Here is a 25,000-nt window from a genome sequence, read left to right on the forward strand (position 1 = left end):
GGCTTTAAAATATTACAAGATTTTAAAAATGTGTTCATGACTATGAAGGCAAGTTACGATCAAGAATACGATTAAGATGTCCTGTTTATCAAAACTAATTGTTTTAAATGGAAATGAATTTAAAATAAAAAAGGAATTCTAAATATTAAATGAAAAACTAACTGAAATCAAATTTGAGTACTAAAGAAAGTTTGAGTACTAAAATGACTAAAACTAATATAAAAATTAAAGCTAAATAGAAATAATGATAACAATAAAAATACAAAAATCAAAATGACATCAAAATGCTAAAACTTAAAATATGATCAAATATAAAAATAACAGCTAGTTATACTGTTAAAAACTATAATAGTAATAAAAAAAATAATAATAAATAATATTCAAATACATTCACACACTCATATGCACATTATATAATGTGAAATTAAGTAAATTTACCATAAATGTTATATATATATATATATATATATATATATATATATATATATATACATATATATATTATTGTTCTTCTTTTATTTTATTTAAATGTTTTCTAGTGATTATATTTCTGAATTTTCTGTAATTTTGATTAAAATTATCTTAAAATAGCTATATATATATATATATATATATATATATATATATATATATATATATATAAAATTTTAAGATATTTTATATATATTATTTTAAGTTATTTTAAGTTAATCACTCCATAAACCCCAGAAAAGTTATTATATATATACATTTTTATATATACTATTATTGTTCTTTTTGTATTTTATTTTATTTAAATTAAATGTTTTGTATGTATATATATATATTAGGGGTGGGCATAGATTAATTTTTTTAATCTAGATTAATCTAGATTAAATCTTGGAATTAATCTAGATTAATCTAGATTAAAATGGCTAATTTGAATTCTGATGAAGGCATTCAGAATATGTGTGCTACCCAATTAATGACTAAAAGTAAGTCTTTGAGAATGGATCATAAAGCTCATAAAGCTGTTCTATGATAATTTGTTGATGAAAATAAATTATGTTCAATTAGATGTACTTGTGTTTACTAACTAACTAACAATGAAATTATTTTTTCTACCTATTAGATTTTTTATTTTATTTTTTACCTATTGTTTTTTTAACGTCAACACCTACCCAACCCATTACATGTTACACCGTACTTTTATTTTGACAGGTTGCCATGAAGTTTCTGTGTATACAGTATGATATGATGCTAGTTTTCTCAAATGAAACGGTAAAAGTGACACTCACAGCAGTTTGGGAGATTGAGTTTATCTGTTCATGTGAGATGAAAATGCCAAAAATTACCGGGAGCGTCACGTGTGTTTCAGTATGCGTGTAGTAAAAGCTCGTTTCGGCCATTCATATATACAGCTAGGCAAACGGAACATATCGGATTCATATTAAAACGGTCTTTTTGCATTTCAGTTTTCACATACACTAGTCCATATCGCGATTTGAATTAAGTGACAGACAAACATTTGATTTATGAATCCAAAAAAACGACGAATTTACGTGGCATTTCGCGCTATAGTAGATTCGGTTTTTATGAATGGAGGACGACGCGACCCCGTCTGTGTTTTGGCGGAGGAGACCATATTCATATCTTCGGTATACATCCGCGTTAAACTATCAAGGTGAAAGTCATCATAGCTTGCGTAGTTTAGACCCAGCTCCCAACCCAAATTTGAGAATAGATTAACGGCGATATTTTTTTTTTCGCACGATAAGAGTTTCACGTTAACGCAGCACGTTAACGCCGATAACGGCCCACCACTAATATATATATATATATATATATATAATAATTATTTTTAAATAAAACTTTTCTGGGGCCCCCTGGAGGGATGTACTGAGGACACGGTACATTTTTTTAACAAAATGTAACAAAATCTTGATATGGTTGGATTAAAAGTTAAGAAACAGTCTTTAAAAATGCCTTTCAATCACTATTGGAAAGCAGGAAAAGTACAGGTTTTGCAGCTACAAGCAACATTCCTGTTATATGTTTATATATAAAGAAGCTTGAATGCATTTATCATGTACTAAACATCACTAACCTTCCTCTAATGTTTATGTACACAATTCTCTTGCTTTATCCATCTCACGTTGTTTCAGGTCCACGACTACCTGCGAACCAAATTGTGCTCTTTATACGAAAGCGATTGTATTTTTGACAAGTTTGAATGTGCCTGGAACGGAACGGACAGGTGAGGCCTAATAACCCTCAGAACATAACCTTTGACCCTTTGAAATATAACCTAAGCGGATCCAGCTGCTCTGCATCTGTTCCCTCTCAATCCGTCTCTTCCTCCGCAGCGTGATCATGACAGGCGCGTACAACAACTACTTCCGAATGTTTGACCGGGCGAGTCGGCGTGACGTGACTCTGGAGGCCAGTCGGGAGGTGTGTAAGCGGCGGGCGGTCCTGCAGCCGCGACGGGTGTGCGTGGGGAAGAAACGGAAAGACACAGACGTCAGCGTGGACAGTCTGGACTTCAGGAAGAAAATCCTTCATACCGCCTGGCATCCCAAAGAAAACATCATCGCCATTGCGGCCAGCAACAACCTCTACATTTTCCAGGACAGACTGACGCCCAACGGACATCACAACACGCCGGAAATACAAAGCGCTCCTCTTAAGTAGCAGACGTCGGTCTGTAGGCAAAATTCAATTCATTTCTTACCCTTTATGATCACATTTCCAGATGTCGCCAGCATCGGAACAATCTCAAGAACTGTTATGAACATATATAACCCTAAAAATTGAATAACACGAACTATAACTGTGGTCCTGAATGAGAATGTATCACTCGGATTCAGTGCTATCGCATGGCATGCAGTATGAACACTCGGGTTAGATAATGTTCAGCTACCCTGACACCTTCGGATCGCACATGCATGTTTACAAAGCTGTTTGCTCATGAACAGGGCTTATTTAACAATGACGATTGTAAGCGAATCAGAGCCTTTACGACGCTTTATACCGCTCCGTAGTGCTTGTGTAGATTCAGTTTCCGTTCGTTCTTCTCAGGCTCGAGTTTTCTTCAGTTTTCTTTGGTTTGACAAACTGCTCAGGGACTCTCTAAGGCCTCTTCTTATGTTCAATGGCAAAGCGCACCAAAACGAAATCCAGAACAAGCAGAGGACAGGATGCAGGAATTATGGAGGTCTGCTGAGAGACATTGCTGGAAGGAAAACAGCATGTGCAGGGATCAGTTTCAATGCTGAGTCATCACCTCCCCCAGCTCAGTGTGTAAAGAACATTCCCAATTCAACGCTTCTGACCATGTACTTACAAGCGCTTGATAGCTAGTGCACTGGTTTGATGATTTTATCTAGTGTGTAAAAAATAGCTCAGCCAAAAATGAATTTCCCACCCTCATGTCATTCCAAATCTATTTGATTTTGTTTCTGTGGAAAACACAGAAAAAAGAAAAAAAAACATTTTCTGTGAACTTAAAGGAGTTCACTTCCAGAATAATGATTTCCAGATAATTTACTCACCCCAATGTCATTCAAGATGTTCATGTCTTTCTTTCTTCAGTCGTAAAGAAATTGTTTTTTGAGGTAAACATTCCAAGATTTTTTTTTCATATAGTGGACTTCAGTGGTGGCCAATGGGTTGACGGTTCAAATTGCAGTTTCAGTGCAGCTTCAAAGAGCTCTACACAATCACAACCAAAGATTAAAGGGATAGTTCACCCAAAAATGAATATTTGATGTTTATCTGCTTACCCCCAGGGCATCCAAGATGTAGGTGACTTTGTTTCCTCAGCAGAACACAAACGAAGATTTTTAACTCAAACCGTTGCAGTCTGTTAGTCATATAATGGCAGTCAATGGGCACCAAACCTTTGAAAGTAAAAAAAAACATGCACAGACAAATCCATATTAAACCCCGCGGCTGGTGACAATGCATTGATGTCCTAAGATACGAAATGATCGTTCTTTGTGAGAAACTGAACAGTATTTATATAATTTTTTAAACTTTGATACACAGCAATGCCCAACTGTCCAACTGGGTATAGCGGCTATCCAAAATGGTAATTACTTAACGCTAAAAGATTACATTTGCTTGCATGAACTCATCACCAATTTCCCCTTCCAGCGTTTGCGTATACTCTGCCAGAGCGCGTACACATGTAACACACCGGATGCTGAGCACGAGCTCAGGACAGTTGGACATTGCTGTGTATCAAAGGTAAAAAATGATATAAATACTGTTCAGTTTCTCACAAAAACCGATCGTTTCGTGTCTTAGGACACCAATGTATCGTCACGAGCCGCAGGGTGTAATTTGGATTAGTCTGCATGTTTTTTTTTTTTACTTTCAAAAGTTTGGTGCCCATCCACTGCCATTATATGACTAACAGACTGCAACGGTTTGAGTTAAAAATCTTAGTTTGTGTTCTACTGAAGAAACAAAGTCACCTACATCTTGGATGCCCTGGGGGTCAGCAGATAAACATCAAATTTTCATTTTTGGGTGAACTATCTCTTTAAGGGTGGTATCTAGCGAAATGATTGGTGATTTTCTTAAAAAAAAAAAAACTCTATACTTTTTAACCACAAATGCTCATCTTGCACTAGCTAAACTGGAGAGGTCACATGTGGTTAGTTCTTCATCTGTGTACTTTGACTAAACAAGGGTCTGGTAGGGTAAAAAAACTCCATCTCATTTTATCCTCCAACTTCAAAATCGTCTGACGTTTTTTTTTTTTTTACCTTTTTGTGTAAAAGGCGTTTGACTTTCTTTGCACGCTCGCTTTGTAAACACTGGGGCGATACTTCCGCCTATGTCGTGTGTGTGTGATTACGTAATGCATGAGGCCGAGATTAGCATTTGTGGTTAGAAAGTATATAAGTTTGTATTTTTCCTGGAAAATGGCAGATCGCTTTGCTAGATAAAATCCTTGTTTCATGGCTGGGATCGTGTAGAGGCCTTTAAAGCTGCTTTGAAACTGTGGTCCTGTTTACAATAGCGCGTTTTCATTTTTAAACAGCGTTTTAAAATGAAGACGATCCTCGTCTCTACTGGCGTTTTCACTATGTTTCAGAAACGATCTCCGTCTACACTACGCAACTGAAAATGCATGTCACGTGATCATTCAGGCTGCATATGTCATGGATGTTTTATTGTGAGAGAAGTAACTGTGATAAAATTGACTGTTATTCCTTGTAAAAATACTGTAATTAGATTTTTTCACTTTGAAATGTTACAGTTATTTTCTTAAATGAGCCTCCCAAATGAGAGCATGTTGTTATTGTTTACATGGTCATAGAGGATATGCAGAGCAAATGTGGGCAGCCATGCCATCATTTTCAAAAGTCTCCATTTTGGTCCGTTTACACTGAAATGCAACCCCAGAGTTTTTAGACTGAAACGGGTTCTGCAGCATTTTCGAGGATTGAAATAGTGGTGTAAACGCACTAGTGTAAATGTAGCCTGCAGTTTGGACTTTTAGCCCACTGGCAATCCTGGTATGTTTTTCTCAAAAACCTTAATTTCTTTTCAACTGAAGAAGTGAACTACTTTAAATCGACATTGAAATGGAAGTAGCAACAGATCGTTTTTCTAGGACTGGGAAAATAAATCAATGCATGGCTGATCAAGAAATGATTCTGATTTTCCGAATGCATTGCGATTCTCTCAAATCAATTCTGAGCCTAGTTTTTAACAGGAGTTGGCGCTGCGTGCTTTAGAAACAGCCGTTACTCTGCTTCCTTACACACACTTGAACATTGAATAATCATTCCTAAAGTTTGAAAAGGTTGAAGCGAATTACAAGGGCGTTCACAGTGGGCTGTGTTTACATTAAAAACTCTCTTCGTGAGCATTTGAGTGTGCGGTTAAAAACTAGATATGGTTACGCCTGTCGTTTACACTACTCCAGCATTTTCTACCCTCGAAAATGCTGCAGACCCTATTTTAATTTAAAAACTCCAGGGTTGTTTTTCAGTGTAAACGTAGCAAAATGGAGACTTTTGAAAACGATGGCGTAGCTGCCAACATCTGCTATGACAACCGTGTAAACAATAGGCACGTTTCCATTACAGATTTGCACAAAACTTTGGTGATTTTTAATGTCGATTAAAAAGTATTGCAAAATGATGGCGTTTACATTAACCGATGTTATGCGACTAAAACATATTTTTTTCCTCTCGCGATAAGTCATGGCAACGGATTTTTGTGGGATTTTGGCTATATTTAATCGAATGTGACCTGTAAATGCAGAAAAAAAGTTTCCATTGCTGTTTTGCGAAATATTCCTTTTTCGAATTGCCTGAAAAACCACCTCATACGAGTTTTTTGCAATATATGGGAGTTTTTGCACAATTGACGCATTTCCATTAAGCGATTTTTTTTTTGTGCAATTTAAGGGGTAATGGAAACAGCTAATAACATCATGCTCATTTGTTGTATCTCATTTCGGAGGCTAATTTTAAAAAAGTAAAAAAAGAAATCAAAGTAATTTTATACCCCAATGAATAACAGTTCATTTTATAACAGTTGCAGTTTCTCCCATTCAAAAGTAGGGTTGCAAAAAGGTGGAAAATTAGTAAATTTGGAAAACATTCCAGAAATTTTGGAAAATTTCCAGGATTTTTTGGAAACTTTCAGGGATTTTTGGAAAGTTTCCAGAAATTTTCTACCCCTTTGCAACCATATTCAAAAGTATTGATTGTATAAGTTTTAAGAGAGAATTCTGCGGTTCACTCAAAAACATGAAACATGCAAGGATGTATAAAAATTAAATCAAAATTGCATCCAAAATTTGAAGTCGGCATGAAAATTGTATTTTCTAAATCCATGTTAATAATCTTATTGCTCCTCACTACACTAAAAAAATTATAAATTATTGTCAGGTTGCTGTATATATATATATATATATATATATATATATATATATATACATACATACATGTATATTAATGCTATCAAATCGATTAATCGGGACTAATCGCAATCAAAAATAAAAGTTTGTGTTTACATAATATATATATGTATATATATATATATGTGTGTGTGTGTGTGACCCGGGACCACAAAACCAGTCATAAGGTTAAATTTTACAAAACTGAGATGTATACATCATATGAAAGCTCAATAAATAAGCTTTCTGTTGATGTATGGTTTGTTAGGATCGGACAATATTTGGCTGAGATACATCTATTTGAAAATCTGGAATCTGAGGGTGCAAAAAAATCTAAATACTGAGAAAATCACCTTTAAACTTCTCCAAATTAGGTTCTTAACAATGCATATTACTAATCAAAAATTACATTTTGATATATATATATATATATATATATATATATATATACATAGTAGGAATTTTACAAAAAATCTTCATGGAACATGAACTTAACTTAATTTCCTATATATATTTAAAGTTTGCTGGTGTAGCCTAACCTTCTTGTTCTTCATTCTTCAATTCTATTTTCACATGATTTTGAACAACATGAGGGTGAGGAAATGACAGAAAATTTGGTTGAACAAACCCTTTAATACAACTTCTTCAGAGCAAGCTAGATCACAGCTTTGAAGTCCCAATTCCCCTGTATGAAGTATTTTCAGCATGATGCCTGGTTGGTACCTTTTGATCAGTGTATTACAGAACTGACGTCCACAAGAGGGCGCTCGCAGTGACTGTTTATATTCTGAAATGGGTTCAAATACAAAGGGAACCTGAACTAACCCTGCGCTTCTTCTGTTGTCCCGGCATGACATCCGTCCGAGAGAAACTCAGTCTCACAGAAAGGCCGCCGTGTCGTTTAACTCAGACTTTTATTTCATTTAAAATAATTCATACAAATGCATACAGTCACAAACATTTCTTTTTGGATTCTGTTTAACAAAAAATATTAATATCTCATAGTATATATAGTATGTATATTGCTAGCCTACCACTTTACCAGGAAGGAATCTATGTAGGCGATGGAGAGCTGCAACTATCCCGGCATCCTCGGAAAACACGGTACAATCAAGTCACACACAAACAGGCAAGCATTACGCCAGCTTTGCACAAGACAAATTTGTTTTGTTTTTTTGTTTTTTCTCTTTTTGTTCAAAAACTGAACGTTTTCTCTTTTCTTTTGAACCTTAAACACATAAAGTAATACATGCTCCAAAAATAAAAACATACTGAGTGTAGTTCTTTAAAGTACTGTACTGAATTTCGACTACAAAAGACAAATGGGTACAAAAAACAATGCACTATGTGGTTTAATTTAAAAGGAAGGGAAGGGGGGGAAAATAAATTTTCCTGAGAGGGTGTGCAAATCCCGCCTCTTTCGGGGCTTTTAAAATCAAACGAGCGAAACTAATATGCGTTTTGTTATCGTATCTATAAGGTGGTAAGATGCCTCCCTTAATGCTGTTTCAGTTTTTTTTTCTCATCTACAAACCATTGATCATCCTAAAAACTGTACACAAACAGGTTACATTCATGTAATAGCTACTGTTGTTTTAACAATGAAACCCATTAGACAGACAAAATAACAGATAAAAGATCGCCCACTGCACTTGGACAGACTACAATCTAAAACAGCAGGATTTTGCATCAGGGAGAAGTTGGAAATCCACAAGATTTTCTCTTTTTTTCTTGTCGTTGTTTTTTTCCCACTAGATACTTCAAAGAGCGCAGTCCACCACCTTCAGTCAAAGAGTTGGCTACTTCAGAGTCGTGGTTGTTTTTAGTGGCTGGTTCTGAGCCCGGGAGCCTGTTTCCGCTCCTCTTCTTTGGGGTAAAGAAGGACCAGGAGAGTTCTATAGTGGTACGGAGAGCCTCTGAAGGGGGGCTACAACTGTTCGTTGGGGTGCTGCTCTCTATCGGGTTCGGGTTTGCCGGTTTGGCCGGGCGACGGGGCGTGCGGAGGGTGGGCCACGGTGGGCAGGCTGTGGGTTATGGGCACCGCGCTTGGCATGATGCCCTCCACTGGCGGAGGCAGACCCCCTGAAGCGAGGCTCACTACGCTGGCGGGGTACCTGAGGAGGAGAAAGAATATTAAGTGTCAGTAACACCTTTACCTCTGGTAAAGCCATCCAAGTCTCTAGTAAACTAAAATCTTGGATTGCAAAATGGTGCATTTTAAAATGCATAGTTACTTTCAGCTTGACAATCTGATTGGATGAGCCACGTTTAAATATAGCACATACAGTCAAGCCCGAAATTATTCATACCCCTGGCAAATTATGACTTAGTTACTTTTATTCAACCAGCAATTTTTTTTTGGACCGGAAATGACACAGGCTTCTCCCAAAACAATAATAAGACGATGTACAAGAGGCATCATTGTGGAAAAAAAATTCTCAGCTTTTATTTACATTTGAACAAAAAGTGGCATGTCCAAAATTATTCATACCCTTCTCAGTATTCAATAGAAGTCTTTATTGGCTATTACAGCAATCAAACGCGTCCTATAATTGCCGACCAGCTTTTTTCATGTCTCCACTGGTATTTTTGCCCATTCATCTTTAGCGATGAGCTCCAGCTCTTTCAGGTCGGAGGGTCTCCCTGCCATCACCCTGATCTTTAGCTCCCTCCACAGATTCTCTTGATTTAAGTCAGGACTCTGGCTGGGCCACTGCAAAACGTTAATGTGTTTGCCTGCTAACCGTTTCTTTACCACTTTTGCTGTGTGTTTTGGGTCGTTGTCGTGCTGAAATGTCCACTGGTGCCCAACGCCAAGTTTCTCTGCAGACTGCCTGATGTTGTTGTTGAGAATTTTAGTTTTGCTCCTTTTTCATGGTGCCGTTTACTGAGATTAGGTTCCCTGGTCCACCGGCTGAAAAACACCCCCAAAACATTAGGTTCCCACCACCATGTTTGACAGTGGGGATGGTGTTCTTAGGGTTAAAGGCTTCTCCTTTTTTACGCCAAATGAAGGCTACATCATTGTGGCCAAACAATTAAATTTTTGATTAATCTGACCATAAAACAGAAGACCAGAAGTCTTCTTCTTTGTCCAGATGAGTATTTGCAAAGGCCAAGCGGGCTTTTGTGTGCCTTATCTGGAGAAGTGGTGTCCTCCTTGCTCTGCGTCTGTGGAACCCAGCGGTGTGCAGTGTCTGTTGGAGTGTCTGCCTTGAGATGTTTCCACCAGCAGAGCCCAGATTCATCAGGACGGCCTTGGTGGTGATCCTTGGATTCTTTGTTACCTCTCTCACTATCCTCCTGGCCAGCACAGGTGTCACTTTTGGCTTCCGACCACATTCTCTGAGATTTTTCACAGTGCGTAACGTCTTGTATTTTTTAATAATACTTTGCACTGTAGCCACTGGAACTTCAAAACATTTAGATATGGTCTTATAGCCCTTTCCTGACTCGTGAGCAGCCACAATGTGCAGCTGCAGGTCCTCAGTGAGCCTTTGTCTTAGCCATGACTGTCCACAAACCAACAGCGAGAGCTTCTGTTTTTCACCTGTTGAGTTGATTAAAACAGCTGTTCCCAATGAATCAGGGTAATCAGGATGCTTTAGAACAGCTTGGACTATTTGGAATGGTATAGAACTTTGGATTTTCCCATAGACTGTGACAGTTTGCAAAGGGTATGAATAATTTTAGACATGCTACTTTTTGTTCAAATGTAAATAAAAGCTGAGAAATATTTTTTTCCACAATGATGCCTTGTACATCGTCTTATTATCTTTTGGGATTTCAACAATTTTCATGTACATGTATTGAGAAATCCAGTAGTACTGACTTTAACCATAGTAAAATCAATCTTACATGGCCATTTGTGAATTATCCTTTTACCACTAGTCCTGGTACATGTCTGTCCAAATACAAAACAACAGCACCACCTGTATCCTACATTCAGTTACGATGAATGAATTTCTCAGCAGTTTGTTGTACCTGTAGGCTCCATTGAGTTCTGGATGAACAACACCGGGGTCCATGCCGGCCCAGTGCGTGGTCTGTGTGAGGAACTCTTTGTTGACGCAGTTCTTCAGGCTGTCTGGAATGCGACCTGGAGGAGGAAAACAGCTTCATTACAGCAGAGCCTGAGTCATTGATCACAGCACATCAAGCCTGCAGAGCTGCAATTAAAGAACAAGGTTTTTCCCTCAGCTGATGAAAGAGGTCAGGCACTTAGCGCTCTCCAATCATTTGACAAATGTCAGCTCTGAGGCAGTAAAGAGTGTTACTGATAGCATCATGTGGGGACGTACCGGTAATAGCCCGACGGATCTCCCGCGCCGCCTCCTCGCGCATCTCGATGGAGGCCTGCTCGCTGTACCACGCCGCGTGAGGAGTGCAGATCAGGTTGGGCGCGTCTTTAAGAGGACCTTGGCTGAAACTTACACAAACATACAGCTGTATGTAAGAGATTTGAATACATTTCTATTACCTTTTCCAACCCTGCAAGTTGCAACTGATTGACTGCATGATGTAGTCTATTAGAATGCAGTTAAATCACCCTAAAGTTCAATATACACTACTAGTCAAAGATTTTTTATGTTTTTTAAAGATGTCTCTTCTGTTCACCAAGCCTGCATTTATTTGATCCAAAGTACAGCAAAACTGTACAATTTTGAAATATTTTTACTATTTAAAACAACTGTTTTCTATATGAATATATTTTAAAATGTAATCTACTCCTGTGATTTTAAAGCTGAATTTTTAGCATTATTCTAAAATTCTGATCTGCTTCTCCAAAAACATTTACTACTATTATGTTGAAAACAGCTGAGTAGAATTTTTCAGGTTTCTTTGATGAACAGAAAGTTCAAGAGATCATGTAACATTATAAATGTCTTCATCATCACTTTTGATCAATTTCAAGCATCCTTGCTACATAAAAGTATTCATTTCTACCATTTCTTTCTAAGCTTTTGAATGGTTTAGTGTATACTTTTTATTTCAGATAAAAAGGCTGATCTTTGGATCTTTCTATTCATCAAAGAATGCTGAAACAAATTTACTCAGTTGTTTGAATTAAGAGTATCACTTTATTTAAAAAAAAAATCACATTTTAATATTCATTTTTTAAAATGTTGAATCAAAATATTTTTTTCTAATGCGACTTGTTTGTAATGTTTATTCCACATTACTATTTAACATTACACTAATTAACACAATAATGTGAATAATTTCTCATTTAACACAATAATGACTTTTCTAAGCCCAAACGTGTTAAATTTGCAGTCAATTTGATTCATTAATATTGATAAAAATAAAAAACAGCAAATCAGCATGTTAGAATGATTTCTGAAGGATCATGTGACACGGAAGACTGGAGTAATGATGCTGAAAATTCAGCTTTGATCGCACGAATAAATTAAAATGTAAAATATATTCAAATAGAAAACAGTTCCTTTAAATAGTAAACATTTTTTTCTTAATATTTGGCTGTACTTTTGACTGGTAGAAATATATAAATATAATTACACGCACATATACTACAGTCATGGCCAAAGGTTTTGAGAATGACACAAATATTAGTTTTCACAAAGTTTGCTGCTAAACTGCTTTTAGATCTTTGTTTCAGTTGTTTCTGTGATGTACTGAAATATAATTACAAGCACTTCATACGTTTCAAAGGCTTTTATCGACAATTACATGACATTTATGCAAAGGGTCAGTATTTGCAGTGTTGGCCCTTCATTTTCAGGACCTCTGCAATTCGACTGGGCATGCTCTCAATCAACTTCTGGGCCAAATCCTGACTGATAGCAACCCATTCTTTCATAATCACTTCTTGGAGTTTGTCAGAATTAGTGGGTTTTTGTTTGTCCACCCGCCTCTTGAGGATTGACCACAAGTTCTCAATGGGATTAAGATCTGTGGAGTTTCCAGGCCATGGACCCAAAATTTCAACGTTTTGGTCCCCGAGCCACTTAGTTATCACTTTTGCCTTATGGCACAGTGCTCCATCGTGCTGGAAAATGCATTGTTCTTCATCAAACTGTTGTTGGATTGTTGGAAGAAGTTGCTGTTGGAGGGTGTTTTGGTACCATTCTTTATTCATGGCTGTGTTTTTGGGCAAAATTGTGAGTGAGCCCACTCTCTTGGATGAGAAGCAACCCCACACATGAATGGTCTCAGGATGCTTTACTGTTGGCATGACACAGGACTGATGGTAGCGCTCACCTTTTCTTCTCCGGACAAGCCTTTTTCTAGATGCCCCAAACAATCGGAAAGAGGCTTCATCGGAGAATATGACTTTGCCCCAGTCCTCAGCAGTCCTTTCGCCATACTTTTAGCAGAAGATCAATCTGTCCCTGATGTTTTTTTTGGAGAGAAGTGGCTTCTCATACCTGCCTGCTGCCATTCCTGAGCAAGCTCTGCACTGGTGGCACTCCGATCCCGCAGCTGAATCCTCTTTAGGAGACGATCCTGGCGCTTGCTGGACTTTCTTGGACGCCCTGAAGCCTTCTTAACAATGCAGTGGAAAGTTTTTTTCGGGATTAAGTTAATTTTCATGGCAAAGAAGGACTATGCAATTCATCTGATCACTCTTCGTAACATTCTGGAGTATATGCAAATTGCTGTTATAAAAACTTAAGCAGCAACTTTTCCAATTTCCAATGTTTATGTAATTCTCAAAACTTTTGGCCACGACTGTACACTGTTAAAATAACACTTGCTTTGACAATTGGTGTAAAAGCAGTTAAACATAATTTACAAATGTGAACACACTATTTATGGTGTTATTTCTCATTGCTGCTTCTCTTTCTTAAAACTGCCTGGGGATTGGGAATCAGCTCGCATTCTTTGCATCCCTTGTAATGCATTTCTAGCAAACAGATGCATGTTTTGTGGAGTTTGAAGCCAAATAACAACACAAAAATGACCTGCAGAGGCAGGGTGTGGAACAGAAATGGGGTTTGGAGCGAGCACTCCATCCGAATGTCAAAACAACACGATTCTTCGACATCCCATCTTGTTGTTATTCACCTGAAGGGCTCTGTCTCATGGACGTCCAGGGCTGCTCCCCGTATTCTGCCCTCCTTCAGAGCCTGGGCCAAAGCTTTCTCATCCACCAGACCACCACGTGCCGTGTTCACTAGAAAAGCGCCCTGACGCATCTGTGACAAACATACAATAACGATCATATACAAATGTGTCACCAGCGCACATATAAGCTCTTGTGCTTGTGAAGGGCTGTAGGCGACACCTGTTTGATGGTGAAGTCATTGATGAGATGGTGGTTGTGCTCATTGAGGCTGCAGTGTAAGGTGACGCAGTCGCTGTGGAAGAGCAGGTCCTGCAGGGTGTTGACTCTTTGCAGCCCCAAGGCTCGCTCCATCCCGTCTGACAGGTATGGGTCGTAGAAGATCACGTTGAAGCCGAATGCTTTGGCCCTCAGTGCAACCGCTTGTCCGACACGCCCTGAGAGCAGACATAAGCCATGAATAAAAGGAATTAATTATTGTTTTGTATTACCTTAGTTCAGTACAATCCCCTTCGCTGTCGTGGCATGGCAAATTGACAACATTACAATTAAAACAAGTTTCATTGGTGTGTAGTTGAGTTTTTTTTTTCTACAGTCTGTCAACAAAAGATAAAGAAAAAAACAGAAGAAAATTTTATTTAAAATATATTGGGCTGATATTATGAGTCCATATGAGCCTCTGTAAACTTTTAGTTTTGAATTTCAGCAAAAAGCAAAAAGTGTAGGATTTTATTTCTACTGTTTAAAAGTGTTGGGTTGATAAGACCAAGACTGCATCTGTTTCTTTTTTTAAATATACAGTAAAAACAGTATTATTGTAAATTATTATTAGAAGTTAAAATCATATTTTCTATTGGAATATATTTTAAAATGTAATTTATTCCTGTGATCAAAGCTGAATTTTCAGCATTATTACTCCAGTCTTTATGTCACATGATCCTTTAGAATCATTTTAATAAGCTGATTTGCTGTTCAAGAAACATTTTTATTATTATTATCAATATTTTAAACAGTTGAGTACATTTTTTCAGCATTCTTTGACGAATAAAAAGATCTAAAGATCAGCAGTTATTTGAAATAAAACGCTTTTGTAATTTTATATACAATACCATTCAAAAGCTTGGAGTCAGTGTCATTTTTTATTTTTTATTTGTTTAATTTTTGAGGGGGCGGGGGAGAAATTATGAAAATTAATACTTTTATTTGACAAGGATGCTTTAAATTGATTAAAAGTGATGATAAAGACATTTATAATGTTATAAAAGATTTATATTTCAGATAAATGCAGTTCTTCTGAACTTTCTATTCAACAAAGAAACCTTAAAAACTCTACTCAGCTGTTTTTAACATAATAACAATAATAATAATAATAATGATAAATGTTAGTTTTTTTTTGAGCAGCAAATCAGAATATGGGAATGATTTCTAAAGGATCATGGAGTAATGATGCTAAAAATTCAGCTTTGAAACGACCAGAATAAATTACATTTTAAAATATATTCGAACAGAAAACAGTTATTTTAAATAGTAAAAATATTTCTAATTTTAATTTGTACTGTTTTTACTGTGTTTTTTATTAAATAAATGCAGGCTTGGGAAGCATAAGAGACTTCTTTTTTAAAAACATTAGAAATCGTACTATTCGAAAACTTTTGACTGATATATAACGTTTTTTTCCCCAGAATTGTTTGACATGTTTTTTAATGAACATATAAGTATTAATATTAATAATAATACAAGTACTCTTTTAATCTTACTGATCCTAAACTCCCTCTCTTTGTATAGTTTGTTAGGATAAGGGCAATATTTGGCCAAGACACAACTATCTGAAAATCTGCAATCTGAGAGTGCAAAAAAATCTAAATATTGAGAAAATCGCCTTTAAATTTGTCCATATGATGTTCTTGGCCTAATCAAAATTAAGTTTTGATATATTCACAGTAGGAAATTGACAAAATATATTTACTTAATATCCTAATGATTTTTGGCATAAAAGAAAAAAAAAAAAATTTTGACCCACATGATGTATTTTTGGCTATTGCTACAAATATACCTGTGCTACTTAAAGGAACACTCCACTTTTTTTGGAAATAGGCTCATTCTCCAACTCCCCCCGAGTTAATAAGTTGAGTTTTACCGTTTTGAAATCCATTCAGTCGTTCTCCTGTTCTGGCGATATCACTTTTAGCATAGCTTAGCATAGATCATTGAATCCTATTAGACCAATAGCATCGCGTTCAAAAATGACCAACGAGTTTCCATATTTGTTGTATTTAAAACTTGACTCTTCTGTAGTTATATCGTGTACTAAGACCGGCGGAAATGCAAAGCTGCGAGTTTCTAGGCTGATAAGATTAGGAACTACACTTCCATTCCGGCGTAACAGTCAAGGAAGTTTGCTGCTGTAACATGGCTGAAGCAGGCGCAGTAATACCGCGCAGCACATGTGCAAATGCTAAACTAGCTGGGAACTCATTTCTGATAATACTCCGCCTGCTTCGGCCATATTACGGCAGCAAACTTCCTTGACTATTACGCCGGAATGGAAGTGTAGTTCCTAATCTTATCGGCCTAGAAACTCGCAGCTTTACATTTTCCGCCGGTCTTAGTACACGATATAACTACAGAAGAGTCAAGTTTTAAATACAACAAATATGGAAACTCGTTGGTCATTTTTGAACGCGATGCTATTGGTCTAATAGGATTCAATGATCTATGCTAAGCTATGCTAAAAGCGATACCGCCAGAACAGGAGAACGGCTGAATGGATTTCAAAACGGTAAAACTCAACTTATTAACTCGGGGGGAGTCGGAGAATGAGCCTATTTCCAAAAAAAGTGGAGTGTTCCTTTAAGACTGGTTTTGTGGTCCAGGGTCACATATTTTATAAAGAAATTAAACATTTTAAGAAATTAAGTGAAGAAGAAATCTGTGAAAAAATTACTTTCAGAAATGCAAATCACATAGTCTACACACATTACCAATTGTTTCCTATGTTATCTTTATGGTGGCCTCATAATTATAATATTTTTTTCTGCCTGCACCAGTGTATTCATATTTACTCTACCCTAAACAGCACATAAAAACAAAACAAACAGCAGCTGGATACTTTATATCTCGCTCTAAGTGGGAACACACAGCAAAGTGGATCAGACTTCATGTCGAGAGTCAAAAGTCTGGCTAAGCAAGACAACACACCTAGGCCAATGATCCCCAGCGTCTCTCCTCTGATACGTGCCGCCCCAGACGCGACCTCCCGGATTTGTTCCACGCTCTGGACCCGCGTGCCCTCCCGGAGAGCCTGGTGCAACCAGGTGGTGCGTCGGTAGAGGTTCAAGATGTGACACATGGTGGAGTCTGCGGTCTCCTCTACTGAAGCTGCTGGCATGTTGCAGACTGCTATTCCTGCGGATGCGGAAAGGTTTGGGTCAGATTCTTCACGTAGCAAACATACAAACACACACTGTTGTGCATCGTGTGGGATGTACTGGAAAACCTTCTTAACCATTACCTAAGTCTCCAGCAGACTTTATGTCGATGTTATCAAAGCCGCTCCCAATGCGGACAATTATACGAAGTGCTTTGAACTTTTCCAGGTCCTCCCTCATCAGGGTGATGGTGTGGTACATGAGAGCGCCCACTGCTTCATTTAATACCTGAGAGAGTAGACACAAAACTACAGTCAGTCTAAGCAAACGCAAAGAAGATGGTCACAAGTATAACACCTCTCAAACTGAGGAGCAAGTTGAAATTATGTACGGTTTTAGAACGACATGAGGATGAGAAATTAATGACAGAAAACAGTTATTTGAAATAGTAATAGTAATAGTATTTTTAAAAATGTACTTTTTTTGCTGTACTTCGGATCAAATAGTTGCAGACTTGGTGAGCAGAAGAGACTTCTTTAAAAAAACATTAAAATTCTTGCTGTTCAAATACTTTTGACTGGTATCGTATATTTATTAAAAACAATAGTTTTCCAAAAAATATTCAAGATTTTAAAGGTTTTCACGAGTATTAATATGCACAGCATTGCAGGCTTGAGCCAATTTCACCCTGATTAAGAAGATTCAGCTATGCAATGAAATTAATTTCAGGACTCAAGGTACTACTACGCCTTCATACGGGCAGACATTAAACCAGATTCATTAAATTCATTACAAAAGATTTCAAAAGAATTCATTTTTTTTTAAAAATGGCTGCATTGAAATGGACTCAATGCCAGTCCTACAGAATCATATTCAGGTATGAAGACCATTCAACTTATTTAAAGATCTGATCAACGGCTGACTCTCACTCTGTCAAACATGCCCAGGTTATATTCCACCCCAAAAATTAAAAGGATAAAAAAGGGTTATAATATTATATTATGTTGTGTTTGCATATTTATTTTAATACCTGTTGGAATGTTCAGAAACAACAATTAATTTGAAAATTAAATAATTCATGGTGGTATTTGTGGTGCTGAATTTTGATTGTTAATTTTAATCTATATAAATTGCAAAACACAAAAACATAGATGTTTAGTTGTGTTTTTACAACGATGTTATTGAGCAGTGTTATTTTAGTATAATTGTATATCTTACTAAAGTTTTGCTAATGTTTTGAAATAGGTTGAATTTTTCTATTATATATTTGTTTTGTTTTTTATTAGTTTTTGTTTATAAGTCTAAGTTTAAGTCTACTTTTATAAAGATTTAGTTTTAGTTATTTTACATAAACTGAGAAAATCCACCTTGGCAACTAGCTGAAATGTTTATTTTGTTTTATTTCAATTATAAAACCCCTGATAATGAGACTGTTGTCAAGAGCTAATTATGTGCTTCAGAAATCATGTTTTTACATTGTAAATCTGTTTCAAAACCCTAGAGGTAGAGGAAAACTCTTTAGAGGAAAGTATTATGACAAACACTAAAAGCCTCCAACATGACTTGCTGTTAATATGACTCAACATGTTTAGTTTTGCGGCTGATGACCGAAAACAAGAACTCCACTGTGCAACTTCACTAACAAAGGGTTCGCAATGATTAATCAGTTTGCTTGAAAACACTTGACATAATCTAATAAACCATCAGGTTCTGGAGTAACACACAACATAAACAGATTTATCACATTTTAACTCTGGCTGAGGATGAAAAACATCATTTGCTTTGACACCCATCAAGAAAAATCACTGCATTAAGCAATCAGTGCTGTTTATGAGCTGCAACAGAGATTTTTACAGCCGTTTTTTAATAGACAGTTTTCAAATCACTTTATCATCCGCTAATAATTTCTCTCCCAGACAGACAATTGATTTTCTATCTTTCAGCTCTTTTCTCTGCGAGAGGAGACTGTATAGTTTCAGTCTGTTCAACAGCGGCCGGTTAGGCAGTCAAATAAGGAGGCTCTTTGTAGGTTTGTGGGAAGGGGCAGAAAGGGAGTGCCATCTGTCTGTGCAGGCCTGGGGAGTGTTCTTTGAGAATCAACCTGGCAGCCACCCAGAACCACACAAAACATGCCAAGAGCAATCGACAAATCAGCAGAAAAAAATGCACGGGCCCCGGCCACAGTAAACGTCTGAATGAGCATGAACGCATCGAGAGGGAGTAAATATTTATATGACATGGAATTAAGCAAATTGTGTTGAGAGTGAATGATTTATGGTATCCAGCGATGGAATGAAAGGAGCAAATGAGTTTCATTTAGGTTTATGTGAAAGAGAAAACAGTTACTCTTAATAATACCGACAGCTGCAAATCAAATTTCCTCTGTCAATGCACTATCAAACGGTGCATTTGCTCTTTGTATTTGAGCTGGTTGTATTTGATCCACATACACCTGTATGTGTCATTAATGCTTTTTTCCCACCACTATGACTCGATAGCGCCATCTATAAACGTTCAGCGAAGTGCGGTTTGAGCTGCGCTTCACATACATGCACGAAAATCGGTACACACTTGTAACACACCAATATCTACAGTGGTGTGAAAAAGTGTTGGCCCCTTCCTGATTTTTTATTTTTTTGCATGTTTGTCACACTTTAATGTTTCAGATCATCAAACAAATTTAAATATTAAATATTTAAATATTAAAGATAACACAAGTAAACACAACATGCAGTTTTTGAATGAAGTTTTTTTTATTATGAATTGAAAACAAAACCCAAACCCACACAGCCCTGTGTGAAAAAGTGTTTGCCCCCTAAACCTAATAACTGGTTGGGCCACCCTTAGCAGCAACAACTGCAATCAAGCGTTTGTGATAACTTGCAGTGAGTTACAGCGCTGTGCAGGAATTTTGGCCCACTCATCTTGGCAGAATTACTGTAATTCAGCCACACTGGAGGGTTTTCGAGCATGAACCGCCTTTTTAAGGTCATGCCACAGCATCTCAATAGGATTCAGGTCAGGACTTTGACTAGGCCACTCCAAAGTCTTCATTTTGTTTTTCTTCAGCCATTCAGAGGTGGATTTGCTGGCGTGTTTTGGATCATTGTCCTGCTGTAGAACCCAAGTTCGCTTCAGCTTGAAGTCACGAACAGATGGCCGGACGTTGTCCTTCAGGATTTTTTGGTAGACAGCAGAATTCATGGTTTCATTTATCACAGCAAGTCTTCCAGGTCCAGAAGCAGCAAAACAGCCCCAGACCATTACAGTACCACCTCCATATCTTACTGTTGGGATGATGTTCTTTTTCTGAAATGCTGTGCTACTTTTACGCCAGATGTAATGGGACACACACCTTACAACAGGGCTATTCAATTGGCGGCCCGCCAATCATCTTCGTCCGGCCCGAGGGAGCAGCAGGTGGCTTGAATGGTTTTTGCACTAATTAGTTTGTCCACTAGGCGGCGGGCCAGCCAAAAAAGAAAAGTAAGAGAGCCAAGAACAACAACAATCTACCGGAGATCGCAACATCAATAGACGGCAGATTTGACAAGCGCTTGTAGGGCTCTAGACTGCGACCAAATAGTCGCATTTTTTCTGCCGGTGCGACTAAATTTTGTGAGCGGTCGCAATGGCGCGACCACCGCGTTATTCAACTCATAAACGTTGCTATTTCTGTTTCATATGAGAAACATTAAACGGCGCGCCACGTTTGAGCTGCGCAGCGCGGATCGTTTATCAGCTCGCCTCGGACCGCAACGCAAACACACTTGTCGAAGCTCAAAGCAGCCTCGGGAACCAAAGTTGATTTCACGACACTGTTACTGCACAGTGCTGCGAGATCCAGTGAAAAGTGTTTGAATTCGCCCAGAATGAATTAAGGTTGCTGAAAGATCAGTGAGAATCATTTAAATTGTGCTCAGAATTCTGTTATAAACATCGCTGATGTAGGCTATGTCAGACAACCAGAAGTCACACCAACTTAAGCAAAGTCGAATGTTATTCATTTCAGGGTTTGTACAACCTTTTGAGAGAGAAATTCAAGCACTTTTCAATGACTTTCAAGCATTTTGCACAACCATTTTAAGCACTTTAAAGCTCTTATGATCCAATTTGAATGTTATCTTGATGGCCAAAATATACTTTGTGGTAAAAAAAACACTTATGCAAACTTAAAAACATAAAGTAACGATTATAACCAGTATATGGCAATAATAATCTGTATATTTTATGCATACAATTTATAGTTTATTTGAAGATTGTTTTAAAAATCACCTAAATTAAAAGCTGTTATATATTTCAAAGCCTATTAAAAGTTGGGCTTTCAATTCCACTGTAATATGTAAAACTGAGAGAAAATTCATTTAATAGAGACACCAGTAGCAATATTGAAATCAATACTTCATTAATAATAGGCTACTTGGTAAAAGATGCTATTAAACACATATTTAAAAATACTTTGTTGTTTCTACCTTAATTTGGAGGTTCATTGTGAAATTATGACAGTAAATATATATAAATATGCGATTATTCATGATTAATTACAAAAAAAAGTGTGATTTTTTTTTTATTTTAATTTTAATTGATTGGCAGACAGCACCTTAACCTTTTATAGATGTTGGTGTTGGTAATATTAGTTAGGCCCCCTAGAAAAAGATCGGGACGGCCCCCATGCCCTTGGCCCGCTTCAAATTTCCAGTTCGATAATCCGGCCCTCAAATGGATCTAATTGAATAGCCCTGCCTTACAAAATGTTCAACTTTTGTCTCGTCAGTCCACAGAGTGTTTTCTCAAAAAGTCTTGGGGATCTTCAAGATGTGTTCTGGCAAAACTGAGACGAGCCTTTATGTTCTTTTTGCTCAGCAGCGGTTTTAATCTTGGAATTCTGCCATGCAGGCCATTTTTGCTCAGTCTCTTCCTTATGGTGGAGTCATGAACACTGACCTTAACTGAGGCAAGAGAGGCCTGCAGTTCTTTAGATGTTGTTGTGGGGTCTTTTGTGACCTCTTGGATGAGTTGTCACAACTCTTGGGGTAATTTTGGTCAGCCGGCCACTCCTGGGAAGGTTCACCACTGTTCCATGTTTTCGCCATTTGTGGATAATGGCTCTCACTGTGATTCGCTGGAGTCTCAAAGCTTTAGAAATGGCTTTGTAACCTTTTCCAGACTGATAGATCTCAATTACTTTCTTTCTCATTTGTTCCTGAACTTCTTTGGATCTCAACATGATGTGAAGGATCTTTTGGTCTACTTCACTTTGTCAGGCAGGTCCTATTTAAGCGATTTCTTGATTGCAAAAAGGTGTGGCAGTAATCAGGCCTGGGTTTCGCTAGAGCAACTGAACTTAGGTGTGATAAATCACAGTTATGTTTTAACGGGGGCTTTTTCACACAGGGCATGTGGGTTTGGATTTTGTTTTCCCTTCATAAAAAGCCCTTCATTTAAAACTGCATGTTGTCTTTACTTGTGTTATCTTTGATTAACATTTAAATTTGTTTGATGATCTGAGACATTAAAGTGTGACAAACATGCAAAAAATTAAATATCAGGAGGCCAAACACTTTTTCACACCACTGTACAAAAAAGTCTCTTGGAGCAAAGTCTGAAACTCAACAGGAAGTCAGTTATTTTAAATTTTCTCAGCAAATTTCACATCATTTTTGCCATTTTCAGGCGTCGTACTTGAACAAACTCCTCCTAGAGATTTATTCAGATCAAATTTGGTGAGTCTAATATAAAGGGCCACGTGACGTTAAATTGCGAAGATCTATAGTTTTTGTTGGAGGGTGTGACCGTGGCAGCCTGACAGATTTCGATGTTTCGCCATGAAAAAGGAAGTTTTTATAACTCAGGCATACAATGTCCGTTCTACCCCAAACTTTACATGTGTGATAACACTCCTGACCTGAAGACATCTACATGCCTATATTCAGTTATAGTCATAGCGACACCTACTGGCAACAGGAAGTGACATGCTTTACGCTGTAACAAACTCCTCCTAGAGGTGAACATGAAATAGCTATGAACCTTTTACACCATTTATTAATCTAGGTTAATGGTAATTTCTATATAAACTAATACATTTTAACATCTCAAGTTGTATAAATTAACATTATCTAATGTTTTACGAACACACATGATTTACATTAAACACTAGTATGGTAATAAATATGAAATATATTTTCTAAATATAAACATAAATGTACTAGTATACACTACTATTTAAAAGTTTAGGGTTGGAAAAGTTTGTAAATGTTTTTGAAAGACTCTTATTCTCACCAATATGCATTTACTTGATCAAAAATTTAAAAAAGTAAGTTTGTGAAATCTCTTGAAAATTAAAAGAATGTTTTAATTTTTGGGATTCCATTTTGTCCATTTTAATTTCTTTTAGTTTAGTTTAGTTTTAGTTTCTAGACTCTGTTTTACTGGTTAGATTAAAAAAATATTAATCAAGCATGTCTAATAAATTGAAATCAAGAAACGTACACAATTTAACATCTATATTTATTAAAAGTTTAGCAAAAATTACATTGTTAAGGTTTTTAAAGTTAATTTTCTTTTCTCAAATTCAGTTTTATTTTTACCAAATTCTGTTTTCTATTCATTTTCAGGATTTCATTAAATGTTAATAATCAAAAGCATCTCTAATTAATTAACTTTAGAAAAACGTAATTTATTTTTATTTATTTATTCATTCATTCATTTTTTTCCAGAAATATTGTGTTGTGTATAAAAAAATTCTGGTAAATAAATTATCCTTAAAAATAATGTTTTAATAATAATTGTATTAGTAGTAGTACTATATTTGCATTAATTAATATATCTCTGTCACAATTTCTTCAAGTTAAACAGAAATTTTATTTTGGCGGGTTGCAAGTTTCTGTTTGTATGATATGATAATATGATAATATGATTTTGTGATTTCTTTTTTTAATTAAAATAACTTGAACCACAAAACCAGTCATAAGTAACATGGGTATATTTGTAGCAATAGCAAAATATACATTAAATGGTTCAAAACTATTGATTTTTCTTTTATGCCAAAATCATTAGGATATTACGTAAAGATCATGTTCCATGAAGATATTTTATAAATTTCCTACCATAAATATATAAAAACTTAATTTCTGATTAGTAATACGCACTGCTAAGAACTTCATTTGGACAACCTTAAAGGTGATTTCTGAATATTTCATTTTTTTTGCACCTTCAGATTCCAGATTTTTAAATAATAGTTGAATCTTGGCCAAATATTGTCTTCTCCTAACAAACCATACATCAATGGAAGGCCTATTTATTCAGCTTTCAGATGATATATAAATCTATATATCATATAATGACGCTTATGACTGGTTTTGTGGTCCAGGGTCACATTTATTTAATATATAATAATATTTAAGAAATAGAAAGATAGATAAATATAGTCATAAATTACAGTTTACAGTTTATTTCTGACACTAGAGTCAGACAAAGTTCATTGCTGAGAAACATGTCACGCATTATTCTTAGAAACTGACGAAGAGAAATGAGTTCTTTCACAATGAAACATCTCGACATGGCAGATCGGAGTCCGCCCATCTAGCTTTAACAAATGCTAAAGAAAATGATTGATCAATAGCTGCGAGCGAGTGAGATTGAGACCGAAATAAATAAATCACATGAAGTACAGCGGGAAGGATGGCTGTGAGATTTCATCACGCTACCCAGTGAATTCATCTA

The 25,000-nt window shown here is 36.5% G+C and overlaps 2 protein-coding genes across 3 annotated transcripts in view; one reads left to right on the forward strand and one right to left on the reverse strand.

Annotated features, from left to right (window-relative positions):
• Window positions 1–3,537, forward strand: part of ppp2r2cb (protein phosphatase 2, regulatory subunit B, gamma b) — a 7,038-nt gene extending 3,501 nt beyond the window's left edge. Inside the window, exons 5-6 of the mRNA XM_073820373.1 lie at window positions 2,124–2,215; window positions 2,325–3,537. Of these exons, the coding sequence (XP_073676474.1) occupies window positions 2,124–2,215; window positions 2,325–2,652 (420 nt within the window). The 3' untranslated portion in view covers window positions 2,653–3,537. The remainder of the gene's footprint in view (window positions 1–2,123; window positions 2,216–2,324) is intronic.
• Window positions 3,538–7,778: 4,241 nt separating this feature from the next.
• The window catches only part of ctbp1 (C-terminal binding protein 1), a 55,586-nt gene continuing 38,364 nt past the window's right edge, over window positions 7,779–25,000 (reverse strand). For both annotated transcript variants that reach the window (XM_073820365.1, XM_073820364.1), the window contains exons 3-9: window positions 17,422–17,566; window positions 17,109–17,315; window positions 14,133–14,347; window positions 13,913–14,043; window positions 11,185–11,312; window positions 10,868–10,982; window positions 7,779–8,997 (exon numbers count right to left, since the gene is read on the reverse strand). In XM_073820365.1, coding sequence (XP_073676466.1) covers window positions 8,811–8,997; window positions 10,868–10,982; window positions 11,185–11,312; window positions 13,913–14,043; window positions 14,133–14,347; window positions 17,109–17,315; window positions 17,422–17,566 — 1,128 coding nt within the window. In that variant the 3' untranslated portion in view covers window positions 7,779–8,810. The remainder of the gene's footprint in view (window positions 8,998–10,867; window positions 10,983–11,184; window positions 11,313–13,912; window positions 14,044–14,132; window positions 14,348–17,108; window positions 17,316–17,421; window positions 17,567–25,000) is intronic.

The sequence above is a fragment of the Garra rufa genome, chromosome 16 (assembly GCF_049309525.1).
Source record: "Garra rufa chromosome 16, GarRuf1.0, whole genome shotgun sequence".
NCBI classification, from domain to species: Eukaryota; Metazoa; Chordata; class Actinopteri; order Cypriniformes; family Cyprinidae; genus Garra; species Garra rufa.